The sequence below is a fragment of the Oncorhynchus clarkii genome, chromosome 16, assembly GCF_045791955.1.
Source record: "Oncorhynchus clarkii lewisi isolate Uvic-CL-2024 chromosome 16, UVic_Ocla_1.0, whole genome shotgun sequence".
Classification (NCBI taxonomy): domain Eukaryota; kingdom Metazoa; phylum Chordata; class Actinopteri; order Salmoniformes; family Salmonidae; genus Oncorhynchus; species Oncorhynchus clarkii.
Window position 1 is genome coordinate 60,526,358 of NC_092162.1, and position 13,306 is coordinate 60,539,663.

Sequence of the window (13,306 nt, forward strand, 5' to 3'; positions counted from 1 at the left end):
GAATTGAAGGCGGTGCCTTGTGAATCTCGCCTGGCTGCACGCGCAGGGGAGTGGGGGCGTGGCATTTTTTTGAGGAAAAAAGCTAAACAATCTTTAATCTTTCAAATTGACTGTGTCGGCTTTTTAACTTGTCTCGGCTGGTGGAGAAGTCCATACCTTAGAATAGTGGTAACACACGGGGATCCACTCAAGACAGGCCTGAATGTATTTTCTTCCAAATTTCTGCACGAAAAGGTATAGAAAGCGGGTAATCTTTCTTTAGTCACCACTCCGGTCCGACGATGAATTCTAAACGTTTGCTTGACATGTCTCCGGCTGAAATACTGGTCGGGGGCGCTTCGAAACAAGCCGGTATTGACCAGCATGCAGAGGGTTCCAAGGGAAGCGAAATGAGTGTCACCACTACTGACAGCGGTGTCATTCTGGCGTGCGGGAGCGGGCCCGCATCAGGAGCAGTTTTCTGCACAATCGTGCAAGACGATGGCTCTTTGAGAGAATGTACAAACCAGGACATCATCCTCAATGGGAATGACCTGTCGTCAGGGAGAGAAAAATACGCGCACCGGAAAATAGTAGGTGCTATTACACTGTCATATCCATTGCATGCTGGACCTCATGTATTTTTCTTTGCAGTGAGTTGGTTAGATTAAAAGCAAGTGTGTAATGTGTTATTCTTCTTCACCCTATTCAATTATATATCAATCGAGTTTCACATTAGCACATTGTTTTCCTTAAAGCACACTGTTGCATACACCGGGGAAACAAACTACAGAACCAGCCGCTCTGACTTTTCTAATGACATGAATCGGTTACTTTTTAAAGTGAAAATATAGGTCAGACAGGCTATGCGTCTAACCCAAGTTAATTATAGCCTAAATGCAACTAGTATGTATGACGAATATAATCTGTTAAAATGGCGGCTCATTGCATGTTCAAAGTTTAAAGGAAAAAGGGCTGGGACTCCAAACTAATTTCCCCTCCCCCATAGCGACCGCTTTGCCTGCCAGAATTTCAGCAGGGAGGCATCGAGACCAATGATTCAGATAATATACACTAGATGACTGATTGGGGGCGCTGTGTTGAATCCGTCGATTCACTCCCCCACATTTCAGTCGTTTAGCAGATGCTCTTAACCAGAGCGATTTACAGTAGAGTACATACATTTTCATACCCCACCATTGTAACAAATATTTTGGAAGCTATAGAATTACATTTATTAATATCTACATTATTTTTTGCCATATTTATTATATTACAGAAGCCTTAATGTATATATGAAAAAAATATAAAAACATTTTCCTTAAAGTATAATTTTAGATCTTACAAATGTTACTGTCCCCACTACAAAAAAAAAACATAAATACCTGTCATTTTCTTCTTGAAACGTTGAATTGAAATACTGTAGAATTGCATTAAATCCTATGGAGGACTGCTCCTACTGGGAAATGCCAACATGGCCGACCGGTGGCTTCAACGCCTCTTAAAGTCCAACATATAGCATTAGAAATCCACGGTTTATATACATCATTGACCAAGACCCTGCTTTGAAGGGAAGAAAAACTATCTACAAGTGTTGCTTGATATTATTATTATTTTTTAAAACAACAGTGCATGTCAGATATGTTGTATTGTCCCAAGACATCAACACACCCCCATATACCCCCATACCCCCCTAGTGGACAATGTCCTACCAGTGAATTTCTAGGGGATGTCATATGCCTAAACGTTTTTGAGAAACCGTAATTTTTGTTTAGCCATCCTACATGCTATCACTTTGTTTGGTATTATAGTCTATTGTCAAAGTGTTGTCAGATGGCGTGTGAGCGGGAGGATTACACAGGGTTAATGTGCTCCGTGAAGGGATTGTTCAACAGAATTAAAAAAATAACATATTTGTTTCCTTACCCTGTAAGCAGTCTATTGACAAGGTATGACAGCAATCTATGCTTTGGTTTAGTTTCCCTAGCACTGTTTCCACATGCTAACATTTTTTTTTGCATTTGTGGCACAAATCCCATTCAAGTCATGGGACAGATATTAGAATTTTCTTGTTACATTTTTGAGCTTCACGATCAATTTGAGATACTTTTAGATGATTTGGACATGATTAGGTCAGTCAAATTACTGCGGTAACTGTTATAATAATTTCATATAAGCATTTCACTGTAGTGTTTTACACCTGCTGTATCCTGTGTATCTTAGGTGAAATTGCCATGGGGGACGGGGGGACATGTATGTCCCAATATTAACAACAGGTCGATTCTTCCCCCCCAATAGGCTCAATTCTTTCAAATCTAAAACATATATACATTTCTTTGTTGGTTGGGGGCCCCTTGGAGTTCGGCGGTTCCCCAGATAGCATATTGTATGAGTAAGTCTTAAGCAATGGAAAAAATGTGTAGAATTGTAGGAAATTAGCTTTAACGGTCGTTAGGACACGAAGAACTGTCCAACTCCTCCTCCTTCTCAATTTTCCAACAGAAATGGGGTGTGCCTTTAGTGGTTCATCGATGTGTCATTCTGGTCATGCACGGCTCAACCAACATAGGTAGTTCATTAGCTAAGCTAGAGCATTAAGCACAGTATAATTAATTACACTAACTACGTTTCCATCCACAGTTTTAATGCGGGTGAAGTCATACCGTATAGAAAAAAATCACGACAGCTGTGATGGAAACAGGTAGTTTCGGTACAACTTTTGAGATGCTGACAGATAATTTATTAGTTCAACATGGTGGGATCTTGTTGTAGGAAGTTGGTCATTATTAGTGAATGCTACAAGAAGTTGGTCATTATATAATGCCTGCTGCAAGAAGTTGGTCATTATTAGTGAATGCTACAAGAAGTTGGTCATTATTAGTGAATGCTACAGGAAGTAGGTCATTATTAGTGAATGCTACAAGAAGTTGGTCATTATATAATGCCTGCTGCAAGAAGTTGGTCATTATTAGTGAATGCTACAAAAAGTTGGTCATTATTAGTGAATGCTGCAAGACGTTGGTCATTATTAGTGAATGCTACAAGAAGTTGGTCATTATTAGTGAATGCTACAAGAAGTTGGTCATTAATAGTGAATGCTACAAGAAGTTGGTCATAATATAATGCCTGCTGCAAGAAGTTTGCCATTATTAGTGAATGCTACAAGAAATTGGTCATTATTAGTAAATGCTGCAAGAAGTTGGTCATTATTAGTGAATGCTACAAGACGTTGGTCATTATTAGTGAATGCTACAAGATGTTGGTCATTATTAGTGAATGCTACAAGACTTTGGTCATTATTAGTGAATGCTGCAAAAAGTTGGTCATTATTAGTGAATGCTACAAGATGTTGGTCATTATTAGTGAATGCTACAAGACTTTGGTCATTATTAGTGAATGCTGCAAGAAGTTTGTCATTATTAGTGAATGCTGCAAGAAGTTGGTAATTGTTAGTGAATGCTGCAAGAAGTTGGTCATTATTATTGAATTCTAAAAGACGCTGATTATTAGTGAATGCTGCAAGAAGTTGGTCATTATTAGTGAATGTTACAAGACGTTGGTCATTAATAGTGAATGCTGCAAGAAGTTGGTCATTATTAGTGAATGCTGCAAAACGTTGGTCATTATTAGTGAATGCTACAAGAAGTTGGTCATTATTAGTGAATGCTACAAGAAGTTGGTCATTATTAGTGAATGTTACAAGAAGTTGGTCATTATTAGTGAATGCTACAAGAAGTTGGTCATTATTAGCAAATGCTACAAGATGTTGGTCATTATTAGTGAATGCTACAAGAAGTTGGTCATTATTAGTGAATGTTACAAGAAGTTGGTCATTATATAATGCCTGCTGCAAGAAGTTGGTCATTATTAGTGAATGCTACAAGACGTTGGTCATTATTAGTGAATGCTACAAGACTTTGGTCATTATTTGTGAATGCTGCAAGAAGTTGGTCATTATTAGTGAATGCTACAAGACGTTGGTCATTATTAGTGAATGCTACAAGGTGATGGTCATTATTAGTGAATGCTGCAAGAAGTTGGTCATTATTATTGAATTCTACAAGACGCTGATTATTAGTGAATGCTGCAAGAAGTTGGTCATTATTAGTGAATGCTACAAGACTTTGGTCATTTAGTGAACACTGCAAGAAGTTGGTCATTATTAGTGAATGCTACAAGAAGTTGGTCATTATTAGTGAATATTACAAGACGTTGGTCATTATTAGTGAACGCTGCAAGAAGTTGCTCATTATTAGTGAATGCTACAAGACATTGGTCATTAGTAGTGAATGCTACAAGAAGTTGGTCATTATTAGTGAATTCTGCAAGTAGTTGGCCATTATTAGTGAATGCTATAAGAAGTTGGTCATTATTAGTGAATGCTACAAGAAGTTGGTCATTATTATTGAATGCTACAAGACAGTGATTATTAGTGAATGCTGCAAGAAGTTGGTCATTATGTGATGCCTGCTGCAAGAAGTTGGTCATTATTAGTGAATGCTACAATAGTTGGTCATTTTTAGTGAATGATACAAGAAGTTGGTCATTATTAGTGAATGCTACAAGTCTTTGGTTATTATTAGTGAATGCTACAGGAAGTTGGTCATTAATTATACATTTTTGCTCAGAAAACTTGGGGGGCCAAATTAAATCACCTGTGGCCGCTAGTTGGGGAACCCTACTTTAAACAATAGGTTATATATTCTAGTTGTCAGTGCCTCCTAATTGTTGGACAGATTTAGTGTAACTGACAGCTTCTATTTCTTTGTACACAAAATCTCTCAACAACGTCTCTTTCCCAAAAAATTTAGCCAAAATAAAGAGGTAGATTGGGCCTTAAACTGTCAGGCCCATTCTCCAAGATGGCGTAGCAGTCGGACGTGTGTTTTGCCCGTATCGTTTTCCTTGTTTTTTTTCTCGTAAATATTTTGTATATATTTTAATCTCACTTCCCATCTATGGACTGAATATACTCTCCTGCAACCCACCTCACCCAATGTGGTACGAATCTGCTATTTCTATACTTTAGAACCAGAACCCCAATCAGAAGCTAGCCAGGTAACTAGCTACTAGCTAGTAGTCAGTTTGCCACTGCTAGCGGTCTTCACCGTTAACTCGGACACCAGCCAGCCCCAGCTCAGTCAATACCTGCCAGTCTGCACAGCGCGATATCAACCCAGAGCATATCGGATTGTTTTTTCTCTACCATATCTCCGGATTCCTACCGCAAGCTCTGAACCTTTACACCGGATCATCGCAGCTAGCTAGCTGCAATCCGAGTGGCTACTCCTGGCTAATGTCTCTGTCCTGAAGCAAGCACCAGTTAGCCTTGAGCTAGCCTCGAGCTAGGCCTATCTCCCGGCTTGCCGAAGAGGTCCACCAGCTAATTCTTGTGCTACAATACCTCTTTTGCCAAATGGCCTAGACCATTTACTGCCAACACGGAGCCCCGCCGATCCATCACGACTGGTCTGCCGACGTAATCGTCCGAGGTGGATCCAACAGGCTCTTCTGTTGCGACATCGCCGAAGGCCCATCTGCTAGCCCTGGCCCGCTAGCTGTCTGAATCGCCCTGTCTCCAGCTCACCTAGCGTAGTAGCAACTACTGAATCGTCTCCCTGACTCACCTATTGCTACTCATTGGTCCCTATGATCACTCTGCTACATATGCCTCTCCCTAATGTCAATATGCCCTGTCTATTGCTGTTTTGCTTAGTGATTATTGCCTTATTTCACTGTAGACCCCGCAGCCCTGCCCAATATGCCTTAGCCCCCACACATGCGGTGACTTCATCTGGCTTAACTGGTGCCTCTAGAGAGAAAACCTCTCTCATCGTCACTCAATGCCTAGGTTTACCTCCACTGTACTCACATCCTACCATACCCTTGTCTGTAAATTATGCCTTGAATCTATTCTTCCACGCCCAGAAATCTGCTCCTTTTAATATCTGTTCCGAATGCACTAGATGACCAGGTCTTATAGCCTTTAGCTGTACCCTTATTTTACTCCTCCTCTGTTCCTCTGGTGATGTAGAGGTTAACCCAGGCCCTGCAGCCCCAGCCCCACTCCCATTCCCCAGGCGCTCTCATTTGTTGACTTCTGTAACTGTAAAAGCCTTGGTTTCATGCATGTTAACATCAGAAGCCTCCTCCCTAAGTTTGTTTTATTCACTGCTTTAGCACACTCCACCAACCCTGATGTCCTAGTTGTGTCTGAATCCTGGTTTAGGAAGGCCACCAATCCTGAAAATTCATCCCCAACTACAACATTTTCCGACAAGATAGAACTGACAAAGGGAGCGGAGTTGCAACCTACTGCAGAGAGAGCCTGCAGAGTTCTGTCATACTATCCAGGTCTTTTAAACATCTTTTAAAAATCCACCTTTCCAGAAACAAGTATCTCACTGTGGCCGCTTGTTATAGACCCTCCTCAGCCCCCAGCTGTGCCCTGGACACCATATGTGAATTGATTGCCCCCCCCATCTATCTTCAGAGTTCGTACTGTTAGGTGACCCAAACTGTGATATGCCGTCCTACAATCACCCCGGCCGTCCTACAATCTAAGATAGATGCCCTCAATCTCGCACAAATTATCAAGGAACCTTTAACCGTGATCTCAGTGATCACTGCCTCATTGCCTGTGTCCGTAACTCACTGTCAAACGCTCCCTAAAATACTTCAGTGAGCTGGCCTTTCTAACCGACCTCACCCGGGTATCCTGGAAGGATATTGACCTCATCCAGTCAGTAGAGGATGCCTGGTTGTTCTTTAAAGTGCTTTCCTCACCATCTTAAATAAGCATACCCCATTCAAAAAATGTAGAACTAAGAACAGATATAGCCCTTGGTTCACCCCAGACTTGACTGCCCTTGACCAGCACAAAAACATCCTGTGGCGTTCTGCATTAGCATCGAATAGTCACCGCGATATGCAACTTTTCAGGGAAGTCAGGAACCAAAATACATAGTCAGTTAGGAAAGCTAAGACTGGATTTTACAAACAGAAATTTGCATCATGTAGCAGTAATTCCAAAAAGTTTTGGGACACTGTAAAGTCCATGGAGAAGAAGTGCACCTCCTCCAAGCTGCCCACTGCACTGAGGCGAGGAAACACTGTCACCACCGATAGTCTCTATAGGGCTGCCACAGGGTTCAATTCTCTGGCTGACTCTTTTCTATGTATATATCAATGATGTTGCTCTTGCTGCTGGTGATTGTCTGATCCACCTCTACGCAGAAGACACCATTCTGTATACATCTGGCCCTTCTTTGGACACTGTGTTAACAAACCTGCAAACGAGCTTCAATGCCATATAACTCTCCTTCCATGGCCTCCAACTGCTTTAAATTGCTTTTAAAACTAAATGCATGCTCTTCAACCGATTGCTGCCGCACCTGCCCGCCTGATTAGCATCACAACTCTGGACGGTTCTGACTTAGAATATGTGGACAGGTACAAATACCTAGTTGTCTGGTTAGACTATAAACTCTCCTTCCAGACTCTCCATCTCCAATCCAAAATTAAATCTAGAATCGGCTTCCTATTTCGCAACAAAGCCTCCTTCACTCATGCTGCCAAACATACCCTCGTAAAACTGACTATCCTACCGATCCTTGACTTCGGTGATGTCATTTACAAAATAGCCTCCAACACTCTACTCAGCAAACTGGATGTAGTCTATCACAGTGGCATCTGTTTTGTCACCAAAGCCCCATATACTACCCACCACTGTGACCTGTATGCTCTCGTTGGCTGGCCCTTGCTACAAACCCACTGGCTACAGGTCATCTACAAGTCTTTGCTAGGTAAAGCCCCACCTTATCTCAGCTCCCTGGTTACCATAGCAGCACCCACCCGTAGCACACGCACCAGCAGGTATATTTCACTGGTCATCCCCAAAGCCAACTCTTCCTTTGGCCGCCTTTCTTCCAGTTCTCTGCTGCCAATGACTGGAACGAATTGCAAAAATTACTGAAGCTGGAGAATTATCACCCTCTCTAACTTTAAGCATCAGCTGTCAGAGCAGTTTACGATCACTGTACCTGTACACAGCCAATCTGTAAATACAGTGCCTTGCGAAAGTATTCGGCCCCCTTGAACTTTGCGACCTTTTGCCACATTTCAGGCTTCAAACATAAAGATATAAAACTGTATTTTTTTGTGAAGAATCAACAACAAGTGGGACACAATCATGAAGTGGAACGACATTATTGGATATTTCAAACTTTTTTAACAAATCAAAAACTGAAAAATTGGGCGTGCAAAATTATTCAGCCCCCTTAAGTTAATACTTTGTAGCGCCACCTTTTGCTGCGATTACAGCTGTAAGTCGCTTGGGGTATGTCTCTATCAGTTTTGCACATCGAGAGACTGACATTTTTTCCCATTCCTCCTTGAAAACAGCTCAAGCTCAGTGAGGTTGGATGGAGAGCATTTGTGAACAGCAGTTTTCAGTTCTTTCCACAGATTCTCGATTGGATTCAGGTCTGGACTTTGACTTGGCCATTCTAACACCTGGATATGTTTATTTTTGAACCATTCCATTGTAGATTTTGCTTTATGTTTTGGATCATTGTCTTGTTGGAAGACAAATCTCCGTCCCAGTCTCAGGTCTTTTGCAGACTCCATCAGGTTTTCTTCCAGAATGGTCCTGTATTTGGCTCCATCCATCTTCCCATCAATTTGAACCATCTTCCCTGTCCCTGCTGAAGAAAAGCAGGCCCAAACCATGATGCTGCCACCACCATGTTTGACAGTGGGGATGGTGTGTTCAGCTGTGTTGCTTTTACGCCAAACATAACGTTTTGCATTGTTGCCAAAAAGTTCAATTTTGGTTTCATCTGACCAGAGCACCTTCTTCCACATGTTTGGTGTGTCTCCCAGGTGGCTTGTGGCAAACTTTAAACAACACTTTTTATGGATATCTTTAAGAAATGGCTTTCTTCTTGCCACTCTTCCATAAAGGCCAGATTTGTGCAATATACGACTGATTGTTGTCCTATGGACAGAGTCTCCCACCTCAGCTGTAGATCTCTGCAGTTCATCCAGAGTGATCATGGGCCTCTTGGCTGCATCTCTGATCAGTCTTCTCCTTGTATGAGCTGAAAGTTTAGAGGGACAGCCAGGTCTTGGTAGATTTGCAGTGGTCTGATACTCCTTCCATTTCAATATTATCACTTGCACAGTGCTCCTTGGGATGTTTAAAGCTTGGGAAATCTTTTTGTATCCAAATCCGACTTTAAACTTCTTCACAACAGTATCTCGGACCTGCCTGGTGTGTTCCTTGTTCTTCATGATGCTCTCTGCGCTTTTAACGGACCTCTGAGACTATCACAGTGCAGGTGCATTTATACGGAGACTTGATTACACACAGGTGGATTGTATTTATCATCATTAGTCATTTAGGTCAACATTGGATCATTCAGAGATCCTCACTGAACTTCTGGAGAGAGTTTGCTGCACTGAAAGTAAAGGGGCTGAATAATTTTGCACGCCCAATTTTTCAGTTTATGATTTGTTAAAAAAGTTTGAAATATCCAATAAATGTCGTTCCACTTCATGATTGTGTCCCACTTGTTGTTGATTCTTCACAAAAAAATACAGTTTTATATCTTTATGTTTGAAGCCTGAAATCTGGCAAAAGGTCGCAAAGTTCAAGGGGGCCGAATACTTTCGCAAGGCACTGTAGCACCCCCGACTAACTACCTCATCCCCATATTGTTATTTATCCTCTTGCTCTTTTGCACCCCAGTATCTCTATTCTCTACTTGCGCATCATCATCTGCACATCTGTCATTCCAGTGTTAATGCTAAATTGTAATTATTTTGCCTCCATGGCCTATTTATTGCATTGCCTCCCTAATCTTCTACATTTTCACACACTGTACATAGATTTTTCTATTGTGTTATTGACTGTATGTTTGTTTATGTGTAACTCTGTTGTTGTTTTTGTCGCACTGCTTTGCTTTATCTTGGCCAGGTCACAGTTGTAAATGAGAACTTGTTCTCAACTGGCCTACCTGGTTAAGTAAATGTGAAATAAAAATAAATAAATATAAAATGTGGACTAAAAAGCACCAACATAACAGTTCTGAGACTGCAACCATTTCTCAGCTGTGTGTGTACTGTTCTTCATCCTTCAGATGGGTTGTGGTGGCGAGGCAGAGAGGAACAGTGGTCTGACTGGGGTCCTTACTAACGGCAGTCCCACTCACTGCCTGATCCTGAACGGGCAGAAGCCGGACAGACACATGCACTTGAAAGCGAGGAATCCGCTGGTGCCCGATGGTTTCCAGGAAACCGGACATCAAGTGCCACCTGAGGAGAGAAATCCCCACCCCTCCTCCCACATACCTGTCCCCCGACGCAGGTAGGGACCACATGGCTAATAACATAGTAGTGTTGTCACAATACCAGCGTTTTTCATTCGATACCGATACCAGGTTTAGTATTACAATACTCGATACCATCACAATACTTATTACCAAAACGATACCACAAAAATATATATATTAGCCAAAGTCACAAAATTACACTTGATCCAGACAGATAAACTTTAGGACTTATTTTATTGGAAACTGCTCAGAGAACATACTGTATTATTTTATTGGAAACTGCTCAGAGAACATACTGTATTATTTTATTGGAAACTGCTCAGAGAACATACTGTATTCTTTTATTGTACTTATTAACAACATTTGCATGGAAGAAGCAATCTGTTCTTTTCGAATAGTGTGCACTGTCTCTTTAAGAAATTAATGACATTATTTGCTTAATTTGCAAGGCAGAATGTGGCTGTGGAATCTGACTTTGTGACTCGGGAATCTAGTGGAAACCAGACATGAGGTAAAGGAAGACGAAGAAGTGAATGTTGTTTTGGTGGCATGGGAGACAATGTGAATTAGTAACATTTTTGGTGCCTGCCATCTTTTAAATTAGCATATTTTGTGTTATGGTTTGCATATTATCACAAACAAAGTAGTAGGATTGTGAATTCAGCTGTAAGCTAGCAAGGAAAGTTAGCCTACAATTAAAGCTGGAAGCTACCGGTATCGTCTTGCATTGTAAAAGTGTCTAGCCTGTATGGACATTGTTTTGTGAACAGTAATTAACAGTTTCAACATTTCTACATGCGGGGCCTCCCGGGTGGCGCAGTGGTTAAGTCCCTGGAGGGATTGGTCGGTAGGGATCTCCTTGTCTCATCGCGCACCAGCGACTCCTGTGGCGGGCCGGGCGCAGTGCGCGCTAGCCAAGGTTGCCAGGTGCACGGTGTAGCCTCCGACACATTGGTGCGGCTGGCTTCCGGGTTGGATGCGCGCTGTGTTAAGAAGCAGTACGGCTGGTTGGGTTGTGTATCGGAGGATGCATGACATTCAGCCTTCGTCTCTCCTGAGCCCGTGCGGGAGTTGTAGCAATGAGACAAGATAGTAGCTACTACAACAATTGGATACCACGAAATTGGGGAGAAAAAGAGGTAAAAAAAATAAATAAAAAAAAATACAATTTCTACATGCTGGGTCGTATTATTCAGGTGTGTTAACTTCTGTGCCGCGTGAGTGAGGAGATAACATGATGCAGCCCAGACTCCCAGTGCAGGCTAAGTGGAGCAGGAGTGAGGAGATAACATGATGCAGCCCAGACTCCCAGTGCAGGCTAAGTGGAGCAGGAGTGGGGACTGGGAAGCTAATGTAGCTCAGACTCCCGGTGCAGGCTAAGTGGAGCAGGAGTGAGGAGATAACATGATGCAGCCCAGACTCCCAGTGCAGGCTAAGTGGAGCAGGAGTGAGGAGATAACATGATGCAGCCCAGACTCCCAGTGCAGGCTAAGTGGAGCAGGAGTGAGGAGATAACATGATGGAGCCCAGACTCCCAGTGCAGGCTAAGTGGAGCAGGAGTGAGGAGATAACATGATGCAGCCCAGACTCCCAGTGCAGGCTAAGTGGAGCAGGAGTGAGGAGATAACACGATGCAGCCCAGACTCCCAGTGCAGGCTAAGTGGAGCAGGAGTGAGGAGATAACATGATGGAGCCCAGACTCCCAGTGCAGGCTAAGTGGAGCAGGAGTGAGGAGATAACATGATGCAGCCCAGACTCCTGGTGCAGGCTAAGTGGAGCAGGAGTGGGGACTGGGGAGCTAATGTAGCTCAGACAACTCTAGCAATGAATGACTAAGTGGAGCAGGCTCTTTGCTCTTGGCGCTATAAAGGGGCTATGCTAATACAGACTTGATCCTCTCAATCACGTAAGACACATTTGACAGAAGTACCGAACGTAACAAAAATTATAGTACCTAACTGTACATATTTGTTTGTATTGAAAAGTACTGAAGTTTTGGTATACTGTGCAACTCTATAACATAGATGTTACCAAGTACTGCGTCGATAACAATATGGTTATTACGTGGTTATTACCAGTGGCATGGTTGCTCCTACAACCAGAGTTGGGTCAATACCAGTCCTAGTCCAGATGAAACAGTCATTGAATGGGGCATAGAATTTCTGAAATTGAAAATAGCTCTAAGAATTGGATGTTTCCACATAAAAATCCAAACCCAAGTTCTGAATAAACTAGAGTTGAAATGGAATTGACTCTGACCTTGTGGTGGTTCAAACTATCCCGTGGTTTGGGCATAAATGTTGTGGGGAGGCTTGGTCAGATGACCGCTGTTGGATTCTTAGAAAGCATTCCAGTGTTTCAGAATAGTTCTGATTCTCAAGATCTAAAATAAATGCCTTAAAGTAAATGCCTTCAATGGTTAAAGTTTTAGAATAAAGTCAAGATTGCCCAATCATGTGGGTGAGAATGGAAGATATGATGGCCATGTTGCTGTTGACTGATAAACCTAAACCAATACTGTTCTCACTGTAATAGTGAGACCACTAGCTTATGAACCAATCGCTATATTAATCCATACACAAATCAGTGCACATGATATCAATGCCTGTATCACTGCCTTGCTCACCATGGCCAACCACACTAAATGTGGTCTTTGCCTTAACATTGAGATCCAAGCAGATCACTCATTCAACGCTACAAAAAATTACCCATGTTTCACTTTGTTGAGCGTGTGGTCTTTCATACTACAGGATATTGTGTTCATAAAGATTGGTTACTTGGATTGGACATGAAAGGTTATGGAACTATTGACCCCCACAGAACCCCACCCCCCTTATAATCTGTAAATCAGTATAATGTCCAAGTGAAATTGACTCCTGCGACTTAATCCCTGTCTCATATTCAGGTAAAAGGGTTAACACTTTACTTTACATTTTTCTAATATCTCTTTTCTCTGTTTCATCCCGGTATCAGTAAGCCAGGCGTGCACTCTG

The 13,306-nt window shown here is 42.1% G+C and overlaps 1 protein-coding gene across 3 annotated transcripts in view; it reads left to right on the top strand.

The window, feature by feature from the left end:
* The window catches only part of LOC139368870 (zinc finger protein 704-like), a 96,374-nt gene continuing 83,068 nt past the window's right edge, over positions 1-13,306 (top strand). For 2 of the 3 annotated variants that reach the window (XM_071108312.1, XM_071108311.1), the window contains exons 1-2: positions 20-572; positions 10,122-10,348. In XM_071108312.1, coding sequence (XP_070964413.1) covers positions 282-572; positions 10,122-10,348 — 518 coding nt within the window. In that variant the 5' untranslated portion in view covers positions 20-281. Of the gene's footprint in view, positions 573-10,121; positions 10,349-13,306 lie in introns of all 3 variants that reach the window. The other variant, XM_071108314.1, reaches the window with a different exon arrangement.